The 25,214-nt window shown below is 35.4% G+C and overlaps 1 protein-coding gene across 1 annotated transcript in view; it reads left to right on the top strand.

Annotated features, from left to right (window-relative positions):
• FBXO8 (F-box protein 8) overlaps positions 1-24,296 on the top strand; it is a 37,778-nt gene extending 13,482 nt beyond the window's left edge. Inside the window, exons 2-6 of the mRNA XM_052645122.1 lie at positions 879-1,215; positions 2,811-2,937; positions 20,156-20,274; positions 22,315-22,511; positions 23,770-24,296. Coding sequence (XP_052501082.1) covers positions 887-1,215; positions 2,811-2,937; positions 20,156-20,274; positions 22,315-22,511; positions 23,770-23,957 — 960 coding nt within the window. The 5' untranslated portion in view covers positions 879-886 and the 3' untranslated portion in view covers positions 23,958-24,296. The remainder of the gene's footprint in view (positions 1-878; positions 1,216-2,810; positions 2,938-20,155; positions 20,275-22,314; positions 22,512-23,769) is intronic.
• Positions 24,297-25,214: the final 918 nt, after the last annotated feature.

Here is a 25,214-nt window from a genome sequence, read left to right as displayed (position 1 = left end):
GAAAAAGTTACTTATTTGCAAAACCAAATGAAATGGAAAGGCTAGACCAGTAGCCTTCTAAATATTTGCATATGAGGAAGTCTGGTATTTGTAACAGATAAATGCAGAGCTGCTCTGGTGAGAGGTGGAGTGGAGGCAAGAGAGACTGGAGCACCCCCTCCCCTTCTGCCTTTTCCCAGGGACCTCTGAGGAGTCCATAGGACCATGTGGAGAAGAACTGGAAAATTGATTTTAAGATTTGTATTTAAAGCAGCAACAGAACCAAATAGTCATCACTGAGCTCTTTATCGTGGAGATCTAGGTGTCTAATTTATAAGGTTTCTGAATTAGACTTCAGGGCCTATGTTACATTTTATTACAGCCAACAACTTAAGAGCAGACTGGCAAGAATTAAACGAAAAGCCTGTTTCACAGCTGTTATGCATCTGGGAATTTGGTTAAAAGGGGCTAGCTTAGTTTAGCCTGGGTTGTGATAAAAAGCAGTGTGTAGGGACCTTTTAAATGAAGTCCTGTGCTCTGATCAGAGTTATATTTAATACTGGCCCATAAGTCCACATAATTATAATTTTGTAAGAGTCTTTAGGACGTCAGTAACTTTTAAATCTTACCTTGTGAAAAATGATTATGTCACCTGTGGATTTTAAAAGCAGTTAGCAAACCGAGATAAAGGTGATAATCAAACCAAATAGTTCTCCATATCCCAAGTTTCATACTTACAATGTTCTGACTGTTCTTTGTAATTTGCTATTCCATTTAATATGTTTTAATGAGGCATGTTAATTCTGATAAACGAATGCTTCGTGTAGACCTGTCGTACTGCAGGGAAAGGTGGATTACTTTCTTAATGGAGCCTTACTCCATTCTGGCTTTTCTCCCAGGCTTGCAGATGGGTCAGGGGCTGTGGAGAGTGGCCAGAAACCAGCAGCTACAGCAGGAAGGCTACGGTGAGCAAGGCTACCTCAGCAGAGAGCAGAGCAGGAGGGTGGCTGCCAGCAACATGTCTCACACCAGTCATCGCAAACACGTCCAGGGGGGCATTGACATATATCATCTTCTGAAGACAAGAAAGTCTAAAGAACAGGAAGGATTCATTAATTTGGAAATGCTGCCTCCCGAACTAAGCTTTACCATCTTGTCCTACCTGAATGCGACCGACCTCTGCTTAGCTTCCTGCGTTTGGCAGGACCTGGCCAATGATGAACTTCTCTGGCAAGGGTAAGTTCAACTCACCATATTTGACCCAGATATCTCTAAGTATAACCTTGCCTAAATGCTTTTTTTTTTTTTTTTGGAGGGTGGAGTGCTGCTTTTTTCCATTTTAATATTCCCATCAAACTTAATTTATGGTCCTATATTTGAACTTCGTAAAAAAAAATGTTTATTTCTATGCTTATCAGAACTCAATCAGAATATAGTTTTCATTTGGGATTTAAATCTAGATTGTTCATTTCTAAGAGAAATGCTTCCTTTATGCCTATATCTCTGACTCTTGATTTTTTTTTTCCTTGATAAATTTAAAGGCTGGCTTAGTTTTTGTTTTTTAATTTAGGAGAGGTTCTGTTGCCTTTACATAGCTTAGTAATAAAAGTCAAAAGCTATGGGACTAGAGTAAAGAGGCTGTTAAAATATTGATAATTTTCTAAACAAGTTACTAAACTCCCTGTTGCAGAATCATCTCATTTGGCTGGGGAAAAAAATGCAATGATATAAATTAACTATGAAGAAGATATTCCCATGTAAAAGTGAATATTCTACCACTTTCCTCAGAAATTTTGATGTTACAGGCTGAGATAGTAACTTTCTTGTTTTCCTGTAAGCTCGCTCTCTCTCTCTCTTCTCTCTCTCTCTCTCTCTCTCTCTCTCTCTCTCTCTCTCTGCGCGTGTGTGTGTAAAAGAGAGAAAAGAAGGAAATTTGGAAGTTTGAGTCAAAAATCAATAATATCAGAAAGTGAAACTATGGTATCCATCCAGAATTTCTAGGAATTGTAACAAGATGAAAGGTTAGCTTTCAAATAATAACCAGTAGCTAATGCCCTTGAACAAAATTGGAAACAAGTGTCCCAATGTGTATTAATAGAAACAATGTGTTTTGAGGTATTTTAAGTATTGCAGATTTTGTAAAAAGTCATGTTTAGCTCTGATAGTAAAGAACCAGTGTTTTAAAGCAATATCCTAACATATACTAATCTTAATGTTGCAACTTTTCATTTAAGTATTAAAGTTACAGCATTACAGTTTCTCCCTCTGCCCAGCAGTTCCCCCATCCCCCACTGAGTTATATTTCACAATGGAGCACATAATTGTTTAATTCTGTTTAGACTCTTGGTTAGTACTGCAAGCTTGAGAGTAAGTTCCTTTGATTCAGATCCTGCCTCTACACAAATTAGCTGTGTGACCATAGGCAGCTTTTTTATGGTGTCTGTGTTTATCTGTAGTGCCAAATCATAGGATGGTTGTAAAGATTAAGCAAATTAATACTATTACAATGCTTTAAATAGTGCCTGACATCTGTTAAGCACTTGGTAAATGTTAGCTGTTATCATTGTCATCATTAATGTTTAACTTCAGTGGGACTCGAATATTACGAATCTTTTTAATTCACATTTATTAAGTGTCAGAATTTGAAGATGTTTGTCTGTTTTACTCTAGTAAATAAATAAAACAAGCATAAAATTAACCAGTTTATACTTCAGAGCTGTAAAATCCAATTTTATATCATTTCATATCACTGTTTTATCATGTATTACATCTTTAACTTAGAAGATTCAATCTGGTCATGTTTTCTCATTTGATTTTTATCATACTTACAGGCTGTGTAAATCCACTTGGGGTCACTGTTCCATTTACAACAAGAACCCACCTCTAGGATTTTCTTTCAGAAAATTGTACATGCAGCTGGATGAAGGCAGTCTCACCTTTAATGCCAACCCAGATGAGGTAAGTGAAGAATTTGAACATTTGTAACTGTTGAACTTAATTGCTCCAACATAATACATTTGCAAGTAAAATTATAAGTCTCTGAACATGACTTTTGAATCACTGTGAAGCCCAGTATTGGGAGTAATTGCTGTATGACTCAGTCATTTCTTTCTTCCTTACTGTGTCAAGTACTAATCTTGCTGTCTGCTCACTCTGTATGGCAGCTTCCATGACGCACATGCAGCCATCGCCTACATTTGGTTGAGATACCACTACATTATCAGTTGAGAGCACAAAATATATTCATCAGACTTTATCTGCAGCATTTTCTTCATTTCCTCATTTCCACTTAGTTATGATTATCAGAGGATACAAAGGATATTTTTCTAGTTCGTGACACATCAAAATATCTTTAAATAATGCCCTTAAAAATCTTAATCCCATGATAACATAGAAACAACTTATAGATTGTTATAAAAATTGCATAATTTTGCATTAATTATCTGGTTTTTTTTTCTTAAGACAATAAGCAAACACAAATAAGAGAGAGAGTGGGAGAATCAAAAAGAACTGCTTGAAATGAATTAATTATTTAATCATTTCTTAAGATAAGAGTGATCAAAATATGAAGACAGTTCTGTTGCTGGCTCCCCTTCTCCCCTATTCTTATTTCAATATATTCTGGAAAAGTTCAGATTTTTAGAAATGTTTCCTATTCTTATAAATCTAATAGAAATTGTGTAATACTCAGAACTGTGACTTTTGGGTGGATCATTTAAGTCTTAGCCCCACAAATACAGCAAAGTATATATGTTATAAAGCAAATATGTTATAAAGAACAGATACGTTATATTTGTTCTCTTCTTTCACCACTTTTATTTTCAATGAATAGAAGACATACTTTTAATGAAAGTAGAATGATTTATTAGAAGTTAAAGCTCAAAGTATACATTGAAAACCAGTATAATATTGATGTTGTCAGTTTAAACAGGCATATGACTAGTGTTACAATAAGAAATATTTTGCATTAGTATCTTGAGTTAATTGAATGATGATTACTAGAAAATTGAGGCAGAGGGGTATGGTGTTTTACTCTAGATACGTGGGAATCAGGAAAGGCAGCTATAACAGGCCTGTCTTATTAGGACTAATTTATCAAGTCATACTGGCTCCAGTCATGAATTATGCCAATGTTGAGCAAAACTGTCATCCCCAATTCATATCAGTTGCAAATGTTACATTCTAAGGAAAGTGTAACTTGGTAAGTACTGAGTTGTAGCTTTTCAAAGTCAGAAAAGTTGGATGTAATTGCTCATATTGATTATGGTAAGTAGTCATTCCTTGCTAAAAGAGTACCATTTTTAAAATAAATTATAAAGCATCCTTTTTATGCAAAAATGAAACTATAGATAGGCCCTTATATACTAGAATATTATATGGGTAGTTTTAAATATCTAAATTGGAAAAGTTAGATGTCAAAATATGTTTCCATCTTTGCAGCTACATATATCAGACTATAGAGTTCTTTTGTACCTCCTCTAGAGTGTTTGGAGGGGGGCAGAGAAAAGAGGTAAGATTAAAGTCCTCTTTATCTGACAATAAACTATAAAAGTCAAATGTTTGCCTAAAGGGGGGATTCAAGTTACTAATTAAAAATAAGATTTTTAGATCTTCAGATTTTTACTTATCCATCCTACCTCCCATTGTTATTGAGAGTTGGCTGTATTTTCTTTCTTTTACTCCCTGACCTGATTCAAAGATATCCTGGAGCATTCCAGAAGTATTGAATTCACTGTTCTGAAAGGGGCACATACTGTTGTCAGGGAGCATGGAACTAAACCATTCAAAGTGACTTTGGTTCCAGAATTCTGCTTCTGTACTTTTATGAACATCACCCAGGCTCTCAGCAAGCAGCTGTTGCCTAATAACAAAATCTAATTCTCTCTTTACCAGAGTACCCTTAGGACATAAGTAGGCATGGAAGGACATTGAACTACCCTTGTAGGTGCAGGGAAATGAGAAGAAGTATTTTAATTAATATTCTACACTTGCTTTCATTGACTGATAAATAATCAATGTCAGTTTTGTTGTTTAACCAACCAAAATATAATCAAAAGATCATCCTAGTAGATGTTTTTATATAGAACTCACCTACATGAGTCATATTTCAGCCAGGTCTTAGAATGACTCTTGCCATGATTTTTTAGTGCTAGCAATCAGAAAGTACCTATGGAGGTTGACTATTTTTCCCCCTCACTGGAGCACTGTCATCAGATGTATTATTTGGGTTTATTTAAGCCTGAGAAGTAAATTAATTACGTTTGATGTTATGTTTAAATGTAAGCAGTGTTTAAGTACCTGAGATAAGATGTATATAATTGTTCAGTATTGTAATAAATCTACTTTTCCATAATTTCTAGTTCTGTACTTAACATTTTGATAGCAAGCATCATTAAAATATTATAAAAATAAGAATACTTGCAGCCACAGGGAGCAAGATTCTCCAAAGGACATCGTTCATGTCACGGATATGGGTAACCAAACTCCACAGCAGCTGCTGGCAGTGGCTCATGGGGTGGGGGAGAACTTCTGCACAGTTTGTGGTACGATTGCCTAGCACGCTGCTGTTATATGCATGACGTTGTGATCTCAGCTGTATGTAAAGTCTTGATCTTGTGCATGAGCTTGTGTACCTTGTGGCAGGTGACCACATTCTAGTAAAGGAATGTGCTAAAAACCATCTGTTTATATTAGGCCATATTTCCCCTGCATGTACAAGTTACGTGTGTGATTTTATTCCCCAGCATTATTATAATAAAGTAATTTTACTTATAAACCAGTAACTTATTCCACTGAGTAATAAATGTTTTCTTGACATAGTTATTTGTAAATTTAGAGGCTGAAATTGGTAGTGAACATGGTTTAACTTTATGTTATAGGCTCATTTTTGTTTCTGTATATGTTTATAAATTTTTAAAATAATATCCTCATTAAAGTGAAGTCACTCAGTCATGTCCGACTCTTTGCAACCCCATGGACTGTAGCCCACCAGGCTTATCTGTCCATGGAATTTTCCAGGCAAGAGTACTGGAGTGGATTGCCATTTCCTTCTCTAGGGGATCTTCCTGACCCAGGGATCAAACCTGGGTCTCCCGCATTGCAGGCAGACGCTTTACCGTCTGAGCCATCAGGGAATCACCAGTATCCTCACTGGGGTCAGGTAAAGAAGTCTTTTAAACACTATATAAGCACATTTTTCCTGTGTTCATGTAGAAAGGACCACATGCATACAGTTATATGTATTTTGTTAGACAGATCTGGGATAAAATCTATTATGAGAAACATTTTAAATTTTACCTAAGCATATATTTTAGATGTAAATGTGTAAGCAAATTATTTTCAAGGGATCATCTTTTTGTTGTTGGACCAGCTAAAATACAAACAGGAAATTTGGAGGAGTTCTCCATTATAGAAAAGGACTTGGGTGTTTGTACTCAATTTTTACATTGTCTCATATATAAAATCTTACTTTTTTGTTCCAGTATACAGCACCAAAATGTTCATTGCCATGACTTCATACCATAAAAGCAGTGATGAACAGTAACTATTTTCCTGGAGGTATAAAACTCTGATATCATCAGGAAGTACACATTTCCCAAATGTATTTTTTGGAATAATTATTCCACAAGATAATGGACACAGTCAAGAGATTTCCCAAGTCTAATAAATTTGATCATGATAAGTTACAATTAGTTGGCTTATTTAAAGAGTAACTTTTCAAAGCCTTTATAATATATTGATGCCCATTGTGAATATCTAAGAGGAAAGTGTTGTGAGTGAGTTTTTTTGTCATAGTCTCTTTTTGGCGAGGTGGGGTGGAGGGCTATAAAGTAACATTCTGGGGGACACATTCTGAGGTATGCTAGGGTAGATTATCTGTAGTCTTACTCTGTGTGAATGTGTTTCTAAATGAATTAAATAAACCTGGATTAAATGATGAAATACCCTATTATTCACTGACAGCTATATGATGTTTATTTTATCTATAATCTCCTTTCCTATTTAAAGTCTATGGATCTATAATTTTTTGTTCTCTTTCCTTTGGTCTGATAGTATTAATTACAATAATAATAATAATAAAACAGAGTTGAGTCTAGACAACCAAGAGTTTTATTCATGTTCTATATTTTGATTGTAGTCAAACATGTTAAGTGTGGAAAATAAGGGTAGGACATCAAACCTGATAGCAATATTGTATTCAAATAACTACCTGTAGACACTGATGAAGTACTTGTGTCAATAACTTGGAACAGATCATTCATCAACATACCCTTGGTGTCTCATTCTGTACACTAACTCCGTTAAATCTGCAACAGCGGTATTCCCAGGGAAGATTGACAGGCCACAAAAGATGCTTTTTAGTTTGGCAAATGTACCGCTTTTGGGGGTTTTATCCCAGCTCTGCAGGCCTTGAAGTTTGACTTTATCTTTTCACTGAAGTTAGAGCAGTCTCTCAGGAATAAACTTAAGCCATATAGTAGAACCTGAGCCAGTTTGACAGTCAGATGGGTGTACTTTAAACAGTGCCTCATAGCACAGAGAGAGAATGCCTAAGCTCTTAGCTAATGTCACAAACTAAAACGTGTCTAGGAATGATTGGGTCCTCACTCCCCTTCACTGTGCTGCTCTACTCGGTACCACATTTTATGATGTACCTTTAGTACCCACTTTCCCTGTATGGTTCATCTAGGTGTTTTTGGCTTGAAAGAACAAAGAGCCTAATAATGGTTTAAGCCATATAAATTTATTTGCTTCAGAAGACACCCAGAATGGGTATCCCAAAGTTGTTTCAGTGATACAGTGGGAGCTCAATGTGTTGACTGGCTACCATTACTCAAGGCATCACATTCTCATATGAAAGTACCCTCAGCACAAAGATCAGCGGCAAACTCCTCAAATTCCTTATGCTGATTAAGGAGAAAAAATTCTTTTCTGGAGCCTTCAGTATGCTTCTGCTCATGTCTTATGACCCGAACTGAATCACATGAACACCACTAGACCAGCGGAGAACAGAAGAGAAAGGGTTATGCAATTGGCTTAGACTTAACATGATTTAGAAACTGTGGCTGAGATGCTAGAAGCAGTGAAAGAGCAAAACGGCCTTTGAGCAGGCTTCCAAGAGTCTGCAGCAGTGTGTTCACTAGTGAGCCACTCGAAAAATGTGTGATTCTGCTTCCCTTGTTCCTGGGGCTCTGCTGGTTTAGAGACATTAATAGTCAAGGCAAGAGTATTGACACCAGAGACACAACAATTCAAATTGCTTGCAGAGACCACCCTCTCGCTGTTTTAGGTCCTCCTGCCACTGAACAAATAGACCTAAAGGGAGGAAGAAAAGGTACAAGCATAGATAATTATTCTGTGGTTGAAGTGACTATACTTAATTACCAGAAGGCAATAGTTACTGCTACACAGTGTGGAAAAACGAAAGAATATAAGCAGTACTCAGGAGATGTCTAGAGTTCCTTCCAGTTCCACTATTGTGAAAGTTATTTTTTTTTAAATCCCTATAGTCCTAAATGGGTAGGATTTAAATCCCATCACTTAGATACCTCACTAGATAAAGACCCTCAACAGCCAGCTCCATTCTTCAGGAGTTGAGTATAGATTATCCCAAGCTAATCATGTTGCTTTCATTCCCTTTGGCTTCCATGACATCCATGTAATGCAGTGCCAACCTATGAGATTGGAAGAAAGAATACTGTGTGCTGTCTGTGCACACGTGTACTTCTGGACATGGGTGTATAGGGATGGAGTGATAGAAACACCTCTGACCACCTTGCAGCCATGTAGGTTGTTAACACACCCAGAAAGACACACTGGAAAGAAAGAATTGGGTCTGTGTTCCGTGTGTGAGCCTAAAAATCCTAGAGCCTTAGTAATTTGGGACTTATATGAGGCAATAAATCACTGGACATTTTTTGAATTGAGGTTCCTGCTCTTTGTAGTTAAAACCTACTAATGCTACATAATCATCATCACCCAAACTCATAGGAGTTTGACATGTAATTCTGAGCCAAGTTTTTTCAGAAAAAATAGACATTGCTGGTTCTCATTAGCAAATTAATTTTATCTTCAGTTTGCTGATGAGAATTTATTTAGAGCAAAAGGAGCTTGTTGACAATGAGAGGAATCCCTTACCAAATATACCTTCTCTATAAAAATACATATATACACTCAAAAGACCTAAAATGCTCTGATTCATTAGCAAAATCCCTTTACCTTGATCATCATTAGAGTCAAAGTACAAAAAAACTCTGCCTCTTAGACACTGAATATTAATTAACCTCTGTCTAGATAACTTAATAACCTTCTACCTGGTACAGCTAGTCAAGTCATACTAAACTAAAGTTAGTCATACGTAACTAAGCATTTAGTCATACTAAACATTAAAACTCTCTTAAGGGCAACATGATGTATATGTCGGTATGTGCGTATGTATGTATGTTTCTGTCTGTTTCAATCTGATCTGTCATGTGTTGGTTTTGTCTGGTGTCTACTAGATCAACTTTATTTTACACTTTGTCCTGACCCTACTGTATCTTTGACCATCCTCCCATACCCTCCCCTGTCTCCAAGTCATTCCCACACGTGGTTTAGAATCAGTCTGCAGAAGGACATTTATAGACTTGGCATAAACCTTTCAGAAGCTTCAGAGAAAATTAGTTTCCCAGGCCCCTTTCTAGTCTGTATCTAATTGAAAAAGATTCAGGACTAGAGTATTCCATAGTTTATTCATCACCCAAACCACCTGATGGGCTTTGTTTTTGTTTTCCTCTGTATGTTATGTCGCTCAGTTGTGTCCAACTCTTTGCGACCCCATGGACCATACAGTCCGTGGAATTCTCCAGGCCAGAATACTAGAGTGGGTAGCCTTTCCCTTCTCCAGGGGATCTTCCTGACCCAGGAATCAAACCGGGGTCTTCTGCATTGCAGGCACATTCTTTACCAACTGAGCTATGAGAGAAGCCCTCTGTATGTTATAGAAAATACTAATTTGCTACTGGAGTAAAAGCATACTGAAATTAATGCACAGTGTACTGAGGACTAAGAACTAGAGGAAAGAATAAAATTAGTATATTTTAATTAGAATATTTTTGACACCACAGCACTCATACTTCATATTTTAAAATAGGAAATGCTGAAAATTAGGGAGATTTTTTTCTTTGTATGAATTTAGTTACCAATTTAGATAAATGTTCCTAGAAACTGCAGTATTGTATTTATAGTTTAAATACATTTCCAAGAAAATTGTTTATCTTTTATTTCCTAATTATACCCTATCTGACCACCTTGACACCTCTCCAGTGTTCTTCTTTATCTGATGTAATCACAGTTTCAGTGAAACTTGACATCGCTTTCTAGATTTAAGTTCTCAGCTTTACCATCAGAAGTAGTTGTCTCCCCTGAATGTCTTTTCTGAATTTGAAATTGTTGCTACCAGTGTCACAGTAGATGTCACTCAAATATGACGGCTTTATCAGAAATTGAAAAGACAATATTTCCTCAATTATTGGATATCATCAGTTGCACACCATCTATCAATTTAATTGCAGCTTTGAAATATGGAAGTATTAAAGAAACACTATGCATTTTCAACCAGCTAGTTGTAGTGTACATTTATCCATAAGATTATGTAACGTTTTTCCCTTTCATAAGATTTTTAGAGATACCTTCTATATAATAAAAGTCTTAAGATCTTTCTGAACCACTTATTAGCAAAAATATAAATATAATTAAATATATCATTAGAATGACATGTCGCTTTTTATTTTTGGAATAGTGATTTTAATCTTTATGAGTTTATAATTTGAGGTGTTTATGGTGCACCTATCTAACTCATAGGTTTTAGATATACTTTTTTTTCTTTTTTATGTTACAATTGTCTTTTCTCCCCGCTGTTTGAATTATATAATCCTTACAAGTTTACAGCTTCTCTTGAAAGTCATCTAGAAGCTTTATACAGAAAGAGTTGAGCATTCATTTAACAGATATTTATTAAGTATCTCTGCACTTCCTAGGCATATAACTTTGGCCTCTGGCAAATTATTTACACCTTCTGTGCTTCAATTTCCCCAACTCCAAAATGGGAATAATAGTAGTATGTATATCATGGAGGTGTCATGAAGATTTAATGAAATAGTATGTGTTAAATGCTTAGTGCTCACCAAACTGTAGCTTTATTTTATCCTAGAAGCACAACTGCACACACCATAGTATCAGCAGCAGGTACTGCTCTAGGCTTAGGGGTTCTTTGTCTCCTGGAACTTTTCAGTTGTAGTAGATAAATAGTTTACACCTGAGTAATGGTCCTTCATCAAGTATGTATCAGAAATACCAGCATCTTCTAGCTTTAGATAGTGATAAACTTTGCCTTTAATTTTGTTTTCTGACATGTGATAAGCAGTTTTTGCATATTTTAATAATAGTGTTATTAACGAGTAACTTTTTGGTTCAGTGGTAATGCTTAATCTTTTGAAAGACATTTTAAGCAATAAATCAAGGTACATACAACATTATGCTCAAATTTAAACATGTTTGGCTGAAATAGTGGTAGGATGAACAGAGACTTCAATTACATGAAAGAGTATGCACCTGTGATGACAACAAAACTACCATTTAAACCCCAGCTTCTCTAGTAATAAGATTTGGGTTTTTGAAAAATCTTTTTTTTTTTAATGTCCTTTTAAAAGTATTCATTTGTTCTCAGTCAGGAAAACATTTAAAAAGTCTTGTTTATTTGAAAATTGCTTCAGAGCTGTTAAAATATATTTATAAATGTATATTCCAGATAATATAAAATTGTAAGTTTTATTTATCAAAGTCTGTCATTTAAATAGCTATATATGTGTGTATGTGTATTTCTGTAAATGCACATATGGCAAGTGAAATGTTTGTGTGTGATTTTTATAAAGCAGGAATTCTAGACATAACATTAGTGCTTAAATGTGTCACTTTGTCATTAGTTTGAAGTGTTAGTAACCATACCTTAACCTAATAGAGATTTATCTCCATATTTTGATTAATGCTATCTTTTTCTAATTTACAGACAGATCAGAGATAGTATTTTTCTAGAAGCTTACATAGCCTACCAGCAATTTTGTCAATATAATTACAATAATGATTGCTATATTTAACTTTTAGTAGTAATTTATCTCCTCTTACGGCAGAAAGCGAAGAAGAACTAAAGAGCCTCTTGATGAAACTGAAAGAGGAGAGTGAAAAAGTTGGCTTAAAGCTCAACATTCAGAAAACTAAGATCATGACATCTGGTCCCATCACTTCATGGGAAATAGATGGGGAAACAGTGGAAAACAGTGACAGACTTTATTTTGGGGGGCTCCAGAATCACTGCAGATGGTGACTGCAGCCATGAAATTAAAAGACACCTAAGTCCTTGGAAGAAAAGTGATGACCAACCTAGACAGCATATTAAAAAGTAGAGACATTCCTTTGCCAACAAAAGCCCAGCTAGTCAAGGCTATGGTTTTTCCAGTGGTCATGTATGGATGTGAGAGTTGGACGGTGAAGAAAGCCGAGCGCCGAAGAATTGATGCTTTTGAACTGTGGTGTTGGAGAAGACTCTTGAGAGTCCCTTCGACAGCAAGGAGATCCAGCCAGTCCACCCTAAAGGAAATCAGTCCTGAATATTCATTGGAAGGACTGATGTTGAAACTGAAACTCCAATACTTTGGCCACCTAATGTGAAGAACTGACTCATTTGAAAAGACCTTGATGCTGGGAAAGATTAAAGGCAGGAGAAGACGGGGATGACAGAGGATAAGATGGTTGGATGGCATCACCGACTCAACAGACATCAGTTTGAGTAAACTCCGGGAGTTGGTGATGGACAGGGAGGCCTGGCATGCAGTCCATGAGGTCACAAAGAGTCAGACATGACTGAGGGACTGAACTGAAGTGAACTGAGTAATTTATCACTTTAGAAGTAACGTCATCTTCATGCAGTGGTCTGTCCCAGTGACGGGTGTGACTCCTGGTGACTCTTAGAACTCACAGATACAGCTTGCTTTCTGTTTGAAGCTGTTAGAACCAATGAATAGGAACTTTGTAGTGTTATTTGAAACCTTAGACAACGAAGTTCATGTAATTTTTGTCTGATGGCATTGCTTTCTCTCCTATGAAAAAGAAACAGAAAGATCTGTCCTCCACCTCACCTCCATTTTTCCTGGACTCCATTCGAGATGATTTTCCATTTTTCTTTTTATTTTCTTTGAACTATCCCTGCTTTTTTTGAGTTTCCTGTTGACATTTTCTAATAGCTACAAATAATTTAGGGTGTAGGTGTGACTGTTCTTAGCAGTTCCTCAGCATTGTGTACTTTCATGTATCAAAAGCCCTCCGTAAATTGTTTTTGGAGACTGAAATCCTTGCCAACTCAGACAGGTCCATGAGTAAGCTGACTTCAGTCCATATTCCATACTCATGACTTTTCATCATCTTCCAGACAGAATATGGGGTTCTGACCAATTCCAGTTAGAGAACTTCAAAAATTTGGTCAGAGCTTTTCCTTTAGTCTTTCCAATCTATTGATTAGATTAACGATAATTAAATTACCATGAGTAAAAGTATTGTGTGACATTTCTGAAGTTACATGCTGAAGGACAGTGTTGTACATCAGAGAGTGGCATAGCTAAACTTAGTGGGTAGAATGAAATGAAATGACAGCATAGAAACATGGATACCTAGTTTTAAAACTTGCCCTTTAAGTAATATAATCTTTATTTTACTTCAGCTAAAATACAAAGTGTTGATATTTTAATTTGCAGAGCATATATCCCTAGAAGAATTTCTACATGTGTTTTTTCCATTAACTATAGTGCCCATGTTCTCTAAATAAATAGGAAGAATGAGAAATTCTGCGCTGGCTAATATTAATAGATTTTGCATTTTTATTGGCAATTATGATAACACTAGGAAAAGGAAAAATGGTATCAGAGCTGTCATCTTAGCCACTGCTGCTGCTATTTTCAAATAAGACAATGGGAATACTCTGACTGGGGGAAGGGCTTCCCCTGATGTGCTAATTTTTTTTAGAAATAATTAAAATTTTAAAATTAAAGCTTTTATAATATAATATCTTATTTTTATGTTTTTTTTACTGTGAAAATGTTACATTTCAATTGCTCATTTCCCTGTGGTTAAAATGTACACTTGACTATTAATAGATCAGTTCCATTTTGAAACAAAAATTAGAAATCTAGATTGAAGTATTTCATTTTATAAGTATTTATTGTTAAAATTTAAGGATTGTTATTCTAAAAGTTTTCAAATGTCCTTTTAAAAAGGAAATCAAATGCAGTGTCCAGTTTGCTTTCTGTTGTGTAATGCTCAAAGGACAGATTTATTACCTGAAAAGTAGTAGCTGTAATACTTGTTTTTTACATTTTCTACAACAGCAAGTTTGAACAAAACTAGTTAAAGCAAATTTTTTCACTAAATTTCTTTCCTAAGTTGTTCTTTAGGAAAACACATTAAAGATACTCCCTAGTATGTCAGTTTTGTTTTATTAGTAATTTTTTCTATTGATACCAACTGTTACACAATGTTTCTGCCAAGTGTCTGGGCCGATTGCCAGTACTTTCAGTACTAGTATTCAGCACTTAAAACAATTAAGACTTTATCATTTAAAGCAGTTTTAGGTTCACAGCAGAAGTCAGTACTTTACATGCCTAGTTTCCTAGAATTCGCTTTGTCCCCAGATATATATTTTTTGGTTCTGAACATATATATAGTAGATTTTTGCCTTTGAAGTACACTATGGGTAATAATGATTTTATTTTTAAAAATAGAGAAAAACATGTCACTCGCTCAGTCGCTCAGTCGTGTCCGACTCTGCAATCCCATGGACTGTAGCCTACCAGGCTCCTCCCTCCACAGGATTCTCCAGGCAAGAGTACTGGAGTGGGTTGCCATTTCCTTCTCCAGAAATAGAGAAAAACATGAGTTTAATACAATAGAAGAAAAGCAAAGAATGTATATCTTAAAACAGAAATGGCTGTGTGAAAGAGCCATTCTTACAGTAATAAGAAAATGGGGACTGAGCTTCATTCAACATATCGTTCTTCTATCTGAATGCCTTCTTAATATTGGTTTTAGCTATTTGCATATGTTTTCTTAACTTACTTGTTTTTGCTACCTAAATAAACCTTATGTCTAAACAACTTACCACTCTAATTATATTGATTAAGTCTTGGTGCTGTCATTTGCATAATAAATTTTAGTGATGGACTCCAGGGAGGATGCTTTACAGAATTTCTTGATATATATATATATATTATCTTTGAATCACTGAAAGCATGTATTCTATTTAAAGCTTTAACATGAGATGAGATGAATTCACCTTAACTGCTCTTGGGTTTTCATTGCTGCTTACCATTCCTTTTGTATGTTCCTAATGGATTTCCTGTTATACCCTCCACCGCTGTTGATAGAAATCTTTACCATTTTGCTCAAGGAGCCAAGAGTTTGCTCTTGTCCAACTCTTTCTGGATGGCTTATCTTCCCTAAAAAGAAAACCAACGTGCACTCTGTTTTTGTCTTTTAATGCTTTCTCCAAACACCTGTCTCTGAACCAGTACAGCCATCCCGTCCTCCAGGCTGAGAAAGTATCTTAGACCCCACCTGTATTTTCGATCCTTTCCCCTGTTCTCCTCTACTTGCAGCTCCAATTTTGTCCTCTTACTTTTTTGCCATTAATTTTGCCATTTTTTTCTCCTATGGCAACCCATTCCAGTATTCTTATCTGGAGAATCCCATGGACAGAGGAGCCTGATGGGCTACAATCCATGAGGTCACAAAGGATTGGATATGACTGAGCGACTAACACACACGTACTACTACATTAAGTCAGTAGATTTGTATTCAATTTTCTCACCTTGCTCATGCCTTAGTTTTTTACTTTTCCCATTACTATGTGAAAAGGGGCCCCTTGAAAGTCACTATTTTTATATATTCTTAAAGTGAAACTCTGATACTTGTTACTTTCTATCACTGAAAACCTAGCAGTATGTATTTTGGGGGGCAAGAAGTTCTAAGTTTCATCAGTTTAAATCAAACCACACACAGTGTTTATTTTCTTTGTGACACAGATGTCACAAGTCTTAACCTCTTCAGATGTCTCAATGTCTTAATCTTTTCTTCTTTCCTAAATAGCTTCATCTTTAGACCTAATATCTCTATCTCCCTTGGTTCTTCCTTATTTAACATAAAGTCTAACCTTCCAACAACCCACTCAGACCCTGGTTTCCTTTATTCGGATGGTTCTAGTTTGTCAATATGTCCCATAAAACTCAATACCCAGAATTGGACACTTATTGTACTATATCATGTGGATGATAATGAGCTACACCCTTCCTTTTTCTGGAAACTGTGTTAATTTAGACTAGTACTGGGTCATGATTTCCTTGCTACCTATAAGACACAGACTCACAGAAGCACATATCTATACTGCTGAGAGTTCTAGTCCTGATTAATAACTATCATTAATGCTATAGGGTCTAGCATATTCCTCTGTCCATGGAATTCTCCACATTACCTACCATCTGAGAAACCTGTATTCAGGAAGCAACAGATTGGTTGCTGACATGGAACAACAGACTGGTTCAAAATTGGGAAAGCAGTACGTCAAGGCTGTATATTGTCACCCTGCTTATTTAACTTATGTGCAGGGTAAAAGTGAAAGTGAAGTCGCTCAGTCATGTCTGACTCTTTGCGACCCCATAGACTGTAGCCTACCAGGCTCCTCCCTCCATGGGATTCTCCAGGCAAGAGTACTGGAGTGGGTTGCCATTTCCTTCTCCAGGGGATCTTCCCGACCCAGGGATCGAACCCTGGTCTCCTGCATTCCAGGCAGACACTTAAACCTCTGAGCCACCAAGGTACATCATGTTAAATGCCAGGCTGGATGAAGCACAAGCTGGAATCAAGAGTACCAGGAGAAATATCAATAACCTCAGATACACAGATGACACCATTCTTATGGCAGAAAGCTAAGAGGAACTAAAGAGCCTCTTGATGAAGGTGAAAAGAGAAAAGTGAAAAAGCTGGCTTAGAACTCAGCATTCAAAAAATGAAGATCATGGCATCCAGTCCCATAACTTCATGGCAAATAGATGGGGAAAATGTGGAAACAGTGTCAGATTTCATTTCCTTGGGCTCCAAAATCACTGTGGATGGTGACTGTAGCCACAAAATTGAAAGACTCTTGCTCCTTGGAAGAATAGCTGTGACAAACCTAGACAGGGTATTAAAAAGCAGAGACATCACTTTGCTGACAAAGGTCCGTCTAGTCAAAGCTATGGTTTTTGCAGTAGTCATGTACGGTTGTGAGATGTGGACTATAAAGACAGCTGAGTACCAAAGAATTGATGCTTTTGAACTGTGGTGCTGGAGAAGACTCTTGGTGGTAGAATCCTTTGGCCAGCAAGGAGATCAAACCAGTCAATCCCTAAAGGAAATCAACCCTTTTGATTGATTTCGTCACCATTCTGAAGCTGAAGCTCCGATTCTGTGGCCACCTGATGCGAAGAGCTGACTCACTGGAAAAGATTCTGATGCTGGAAAAGATTGAGGGCAAGAGGAAAAGGGGGCGACAGAGAATATGATTGGATAGCAATCACCAACTCAATAGACATGAGTCTGAGCAAACTCTGGGAGATAGTGAAGGACAGGAAAGCCTGGTGTGCTGCAGTTCATGGGGTCGCAACTTAGTGATTAAACAACACCTCCAATATGGTGTAGGGATTCCTCTGTAACATTCTTCTGAAACTTTATTTAAAAATCAACAATACTTATACACGTATTAAGCAAATGTATAGTTACTCAACAGAGTTCATGCTGTAGTTTCTTTTGTATTTACTGCTTACAAAACAAGATAGTTTTGGATGGTTGCCAGCTTGCTTATTGAAGACAATTGTAATCTGGTCCTATGCCTTTTTATGTTGTGTCATCTCTTAACCCTTCACTCCAACAGCCCTTCTGAAGTAATCTTCCTTTCCAGAGGAATCCCAGGCTTGAAATTGAGGCTTTCCTCAAAACCAACAGTGCTACTGATTTCAAGTTTGTGTTGCTGGTTTTCAGGATTGTGTTTAAAACCATCTGCTTCCTCCTTTGCGTTTAATTGATTTTGGAGAACTCGAGTGAGATTATATGTTAAATTTTCAAACATGTAGTCCATAGAAAGAGGAAATGACCAATAATTTTATGATGCTTGCATAAGGCAAATGCCAGTGTTTGTTTATAAGTGAGGAGCATCAAGCAATATTAAAAATGGCATATATCATATAATTAGAGAATTACATACTATTTAATAGATCACATTAGTTTTTTTATATTTTGTAAATTTTTAGAAAGTAAATTAGAATTAGTTTTGTATCTCTTAAATACTGATTTACAAGTAAGCTTGAATAAAGAACCTGTTCATTACTACTTAACTGACATGCCTTTGTCTTTGAATCACTTGGATTAAAATTAACACTGGAAATAACTTCTAATATTTTGTTACACTTTTTAAATGGATGAATTTTGGAAAAGAAATCAAACCTGACTTAATCTTGCTAAGTAGATTAATTAAATATACAGTCAACTCTCGATTGTTCAAACTAATGGAGGGAAGGATGGAAAACTCATTCCTATTTCCCTGGTTCCTACCCCCTCAGGCTATTGCTGAGAGCCTTACTGCAAACAAGTTCCGTGGCTTTCCTTTCCATCTTGACCATATTACATGCTCTAGCCTCCTATCCGGGTACAGTGCAGTCTGAAAGATGGCTTCCCACTGAGTTGACAGAGTCACATGTTCTCACACTTCGTTCTTTTTAAAGTCAGTGCTTTTTAAAATCAGTGCTTTTAGGATTGCTTTTACACTTTTAAAATTCTCATGAAAATTTGATAACATTGCTAATATCCTATTATCTTGATGGCTCATAAAATTAATTTTGTATAAAAATCTTATCTTTTTGAATTACATTCTATAGAAAATTATAACCTTTCAAAAGCATAACCTCATGGTACCAAATTGCTCTAAAAATGTAATATAAAATTTTTATGGGAGTTTTTATAAAAATTCTTCCAACTCTTTGAGTTCCTAATGTATGCAGTGTTTCTGAGTACTGTGTCATTGTTTGTAAAGGGAAGAAATGCTAAAGGAATTTATGTGTGAAAACAGTATGTTACGTGTACATAATATGTCATTTTCTCTACCAATTAACTGCACACATTGTGCTATTATCCAGACATAAACATTCATGGGAATGCATGTATCTGGATAACTGTGAGTTGAAATAAACACACCTACCTTTTATTTCAGTAACTGCACATTCAAATCCACATGAGACATTTATTTGAATGTGACCTTCATATACATGAGAAAACATTGGTTTCAGTGTTTGATTTTTTTGTTGTTGCTGTTTTGTTGTTGTTGGTTTAAATCTAAAGTAGGGCACAACCTTATGGATAATGCTTCTCTGGAAGATTTGGCATGCAGAGAAAAGGAAATTCAAAGATAAACCCTATGAAAAACATTGAAATTGTTTTGTCTTACTATGTTTTGCCTCAGTGTGTATTGGAGCCAAATTCTTACAGAACGTAATAGTACTTAAAGCCAGGCTATATACAACCCATAAACTAGTCTAGAACTCTCCCCGTTTTACTTTAAGTTAAATAACTTCATTATTATTCTTCCCCACCCCACCCCCAAAAAATGCTAGTCTGTGATTTGGAGAATCCTTTTTTCTCAAGCATCTGTTTCCTTGAAAAGTGTGTTAGAATGTGTATCTGAACTTTCATGTTTTCCATTAGGCAATTGAAGTTTTCATTACAAGGCTTATTTTTAAAATCTGTGTAATAGTTATTCATTACCCCTACCCATAACCCAGTTTAGGTGATATTTCTGGATACTTTTTGTAATTGACATGAGTCAGAAAATTGAATCAGACTTTCTTTAGAAGTCTTAACTTTGAATTTCCTACTTTTCATTGCATGTAAACTATCAACCATAAATAATAGTGTCAGTTCAAGTTCTAGCTTGTATTTTGCATGCAAAAGCTATGAACAGTCTGTCGATGCTGGAAAGACTCTATAGCTATTGTTTTGCTGTTGCCTAATTGTTAAATTTATAAATGAAGACTGATTTTATTTATGTAGACTTGTCTTTCTGTCTTAGGGAGTGAACTACTTTATGTCCAAGGGCATCCTTGATGATTCACCAAAGGAAATAGCAAAGTTTATCTTCTGTACAAGGACACTAAATTGGAAAAAACTGAGAATTTATCTTGATGAAAGGTAAAAAAATAAATTTAATTTTTCATGGGAAAAGAGTTGAGGAATGCTTTTAATTAGTTAAGTTTTACTTTAAAAATCACAGTCATCTAGTTGTAAAATTGAGTGAAGACAGGGAAAAGATTCCTGTACCTTGCAAATCATTACTCTTGTGGACTTGAACTTGCCTGTGAGTTTGCTGTTTACTGTTGTAAACATTAAAAAAAAGCCCAGGAAGACCAACATCTTTGTGATAGCAAAGATCACAAAACCAAATATTTTTGAGAAAGTCAAAGCCTTTTTTCCTTAATAACTAGCCCTAAGATCTAAGTGTTCGGTAGCTAAAAGTTCTGAATTTTGAAATTGCCCATGCAAAAATCAAATAGACAAATTGTACTCATAAACACAAATCCTGGAGGTATAAGAGGTATATATTTGTGATACAGTACATGAAAAGTGTCATGTAAAAGTTTGAAAATTCGAAAAGTATGATTTAATAGTGTGCTCTCCAGAGACAGTGTCTGATGTGCTGTCCTGACTTGATAGTTACTCATTTGTACTCTTGAATTCTGGGTATCAAGGACATAAAAATATTGTGGTAATATTTTTATATGATATCACCATAAGCTATGATTTTTAAAATTATAGATCTCATAGTAATCTAAAGAATGTTGCAAAAATAGGTTTACCTTTTCATTATGATTCTCATTTTTGTTTAATTTCTCAGGATTTTCCAACAATTTGTATTTATTATATGCCAGGAACTTTGCTAGAATTTGCAGTATGCAGTTGATTAAAACATAATCCCTAGCCTTGAGGGGTGCACAATTCAGCATATTGGTCACTGAAAAAAATTTCTTACATAAAGATGGTATCATTAACTCTTTTTGTCCTGAAATGCTGGGTACCGATGGATTGGCAGGTTTTTGTTTTTTTTTTTTTTTTTTGGAAAAACCTGATTTTTCTGTAAATATTTTAGACTTTGAAGGACATATGATCTCTGTTGCAGCCACTTATAACTATGCCATTGTGTCATCAAAGCAGACATGGACAATAAGTAAACAAATGAGAAAAGCTGTGTTCTAATAAAGCTTTATTTAAAGAACAGCCGATGGGCCTCTGTAGTATTTGGCCCACTAGCTATAGTTTGCCTGTCTCTGCCATAAGCAACTGGTAGAAATTAAGATTATGATCATATAATCATTGTTGAGTTTAATGAGGATTGAAGCATAATGTAACAAAGCATGATTGTGCTGTGCTTAGTCAGTCATGTCTGATCTTTGTGACCCCATGAACTGTAGCCCACCAGGCTCCTCTGTCCATGGGGATTCTCCAGGCAAGAATCTTCCCAGTCCAGGGATTGAACCCAGGTCTCCTGCATTGCAGGCAGATTCTTTATCATCTGAGCCAGCAGGGAACCCCAGAGCATGATTATTGGAATGCCATTGATAATAAGTATATATGCACATATGTACACAAATTGTAAACAGCCTAAATGTATTTCATTAGAATTATGTCCTTAGGATGGGATACTGTGGAGCCGTTAGAATGAATGAGTTAGATCCATGTATAAAAACACAGAAAGCTGTTCATATTATACTATATGAAATATGCAAAAGCAGATTCTTAAGGTATAGATAGACACTTTAAAAAGCTTCACATCAGCAGTTGTTACCTCTGGCAATGTGGATTGGTACAGAAAGTGTAGATTCTCCTTATTTTCAGAATTAAAAAGGTAAAGAATTCTGTTGATCATATGAATTTAGCCAAGAAGATTCTTGAAAAGAAGTTACATTTTTAATTCTGAAAAATTCATCTTTTCATTTCAGAATTAAAATTTCTAGTTTCACCTTGTTTTTGTTCTATTCATGAAAGATTTTTTTAAATTGTTTAACTTGATAATCACACTTTGATTTTTTTAACTTTTAAGACATATATGCTTTATAAGACTGGTAATAAATAGTAAAGTATTTTTATCCAAAAAGTAAATAATCTATGATGTTTCCCATCTTTTTTTAATAGAGAAAAGTTAACTAAAGCTGTACCTTTTCCTTTTTCTACTAGGAGAGATGTCTTGGATGACCTTGTAACACTGCATAACTTTAGAAATCAATTCTTACCCAATGCACTGAGAGAATTTTTTCGTCACATCCATGCCCCTGAAGAGCGTGGGGAGTATCTTGAAACACTTATAACAAAGTTCTCACATAGATTCTGTGCTTGTAACCCTGATTTAATGAGAGAACTTGGCCTTAGTCCTGGTAAGAATATATATAGTGAATTCCTTCCTGCTCCCATTCCCATCTCTGGGTAAAAATAGTAGTAAATGAGACATTTTCCTCACTCTGGGGAAAAATACTTCCCATAATTACAAATAGTTGTTTCATTGCTTCTAGCAGTGACTAGTTTGTCAAAGCTATTATTTACATGTAGTAAATATACTGTTTTAGGAGGAAAGTTACACTTAAGTATGTAAATTCTTACTTAAGCATTGGAAATTTTTTTGCTAGTCTAATCAAAATCTTGCGAATTTATTTTTAAAGCTTTTAATAATACACATATTACATAGGTAACACCTAGAATTTTTCTACTAAAGTGTAATTTTGATATAACTAGTTTTCACTCTGTGTGTGTATGTGTGCATGATGTAGGCTGAGTCACCTATATATTTTTTCATGTGATGCAGCTTTATTTCTTCCTTCCTATCAAGAATGTTGTTCTTACCTTATTACAGAGATTGCCAAACCTTTTCCTAGCATATGAAATTTGTTGAACATGCTTGTGCAAGACAGTCTTTATTAAGACTGCAAGATTCTGAAAAAATAAACACCATAGTAGTAGTAGTAAGCAGTTGTAGCAAGAATCATGAGGATAACAATAAGCTTCAACTATTGCCCTGAAAATATATAGAGAAGAAAATTTTTTGCTTCATGGGCTCATGTTTAGCAATCTAAAGATTTACTTTTGAGATTAATATGTAAATTCCATAGAATTTTTTTAGACCTTTTATACATATCTTAAATAAGAATAATAATAATTTATGAGATGTTTACATTTTATTTTCTAATACCAAGTTAATACATTTTCTTGTTGTGTAAAATGCTTCCAAATTAAATTAGGTTTCTGTAAAAGCATATGTAAATAAATATCTTACTTTGTTTTAATAGGATATACTGAGAGTACAAATATATTTTATGGGTAGTTGAATGGGAATATCACATTTGAAAGCAAGAGGGAAATAAAACCAATTCTGAAATTTTTAAATTTAGAATGACTTTTCACTACAAATTCCTAAATAATTTGAAGAAAATGCTCAATGAATTGGTGTTTGGATAATTGACATCCCTGTTTGCCCAGAAGACGAGGTTTCTAGGACACAAGACTTTCATCACCAAATTGGAAAAGGCCCAGGCAGTTCTCTTTAATTTTAATCTAAATCTTTTGGAATTATGAGCACTTCCTTTGGGACCACTGTCTAATAACCAGCTAATAATTGAAGGTGTTTCTTTTTCCTTCCAGATGCTGTCTATGTACTGTGCTACTCTTTGATTCTACTTTCCATTGACCTCACTAGCCCTCATGTGAAGAATAAAATGTCAAAAAGAGAATTTATTCGAAATACCCGGCGTGCTGCTCAAAACATTAGTGAAGATTTCGTGGGGCACCTTTATGACAACATCTACCTTATTGGCCATGTGGCTGCATAAAAGCACAGTTGCTGGGACTTCAGCTTTTAACTGCAAACTAAAGCTACCCAAGGACCTATTTAGCAGATATGGGAGTGACATTAGTGCTGGTCATTCTAGCCTCTGTATACAATCAAGCTTGAGTGTACAACTTTTTTTCTTTTACTCTTTTCTTTTTTAGTGACTTCTTTGGGGAACTAAAGAATTTTGCAGAATTTTTCTTAATTTTGCTTATCATGTTTTGCACAAAGCAGAGCCATTGTCTGACACAGCTGTTAAGAATGTTAAACTGACGTTATATTCTAAAACAGATGGTATATTTGTGCATTAGATTTTGCCTGAAAACTTTATTCATTTCCATTCTTTTTTAAAATACCATGTAATATGTACATATTTAACTAAAAATTTATAATCATAATTATTTTATTGTAAAGATTTTGACTAAAGCCTTTCCTTTTTCTCTCAAACTGAGTTCTGAGATTTATTTGATAAGAAATTATGACTGTCTTCATAAAAGTTGCATCTAACCTGGATAGAAACCGTACCAGCTTCTCTTTCCAAACTTTGAAGAGTATATTTGTCTGTATGCAAAGTGGGCACTTGTTTTTAAAACATAAATTCATCACCTGACTTCATTTTTAAAATTTCTGCCTTATTTAAGTCTGAAGTCCTTGAAACCATAGCAAAACACATTAAAATCTAAGGTTTCTACACATAAGAACAAAATGCTATTAGAACTTATATCCAAAATAATTAGTCAGACCTTACTGTTCTAATTGTGATGATTTCAGCTCAGAATCAGCTGGGAAGGGAATGTCGTGAATGATAGTAAACTGTCTTTATTCATTCATTCAGTAAATATTATCAAGGGCCTTCCATGTGCTAATATTGTGCCAAGTACTCTTGGTACCTGGACAGGGACTCTGCCTTCACAGATGTTATGAGATTGGGTAATGAGAGGAAAACTGCTGCTTGGTGCTAAGTCACTTCAGTCATGTTCGACTCTATGACCCCATTGACTGTAGCCCGCCATGCTCCTCTGTCCATGGGATTCTCCAGGCAAAAATACCTGAGTGGGTTGCCATTTCCTCCTGTAAAACTACTGCTTAATGGAGAGCAAAGGTATGAAGTGGATCTTAATTAACATCTTAATTAAGTTATTTAATCATTAAAACACTTAGCATTGGAGTGATAAAGAACAATGCATTTATATGGTAAGTCACAAATGCCCTGGAAATGTCTCTAGCTGAAAAGCATCAGCTTTGGCATGATACAGCT

Source organism: Budorcas taxicolor, chromosome 8 (genome assembly GCF_023091745.1).
Source record: "Budorcas taxicolor isolate Tak-1 chromosome 8, Takin1.1, whole genome shotgun sequence".
In the NCBI taxonomy this organism is placed as follows: Eukaryota; Metazoa; Chordata; class Mammalia; order Artiodactyla; family Bovidae; genus Budorcas; species Budorcas taxicolor.
Note: the sequence above shows the minus strand (reverse complement) of the source record. Positions and strands in the feature narration are given on the sequence as shown.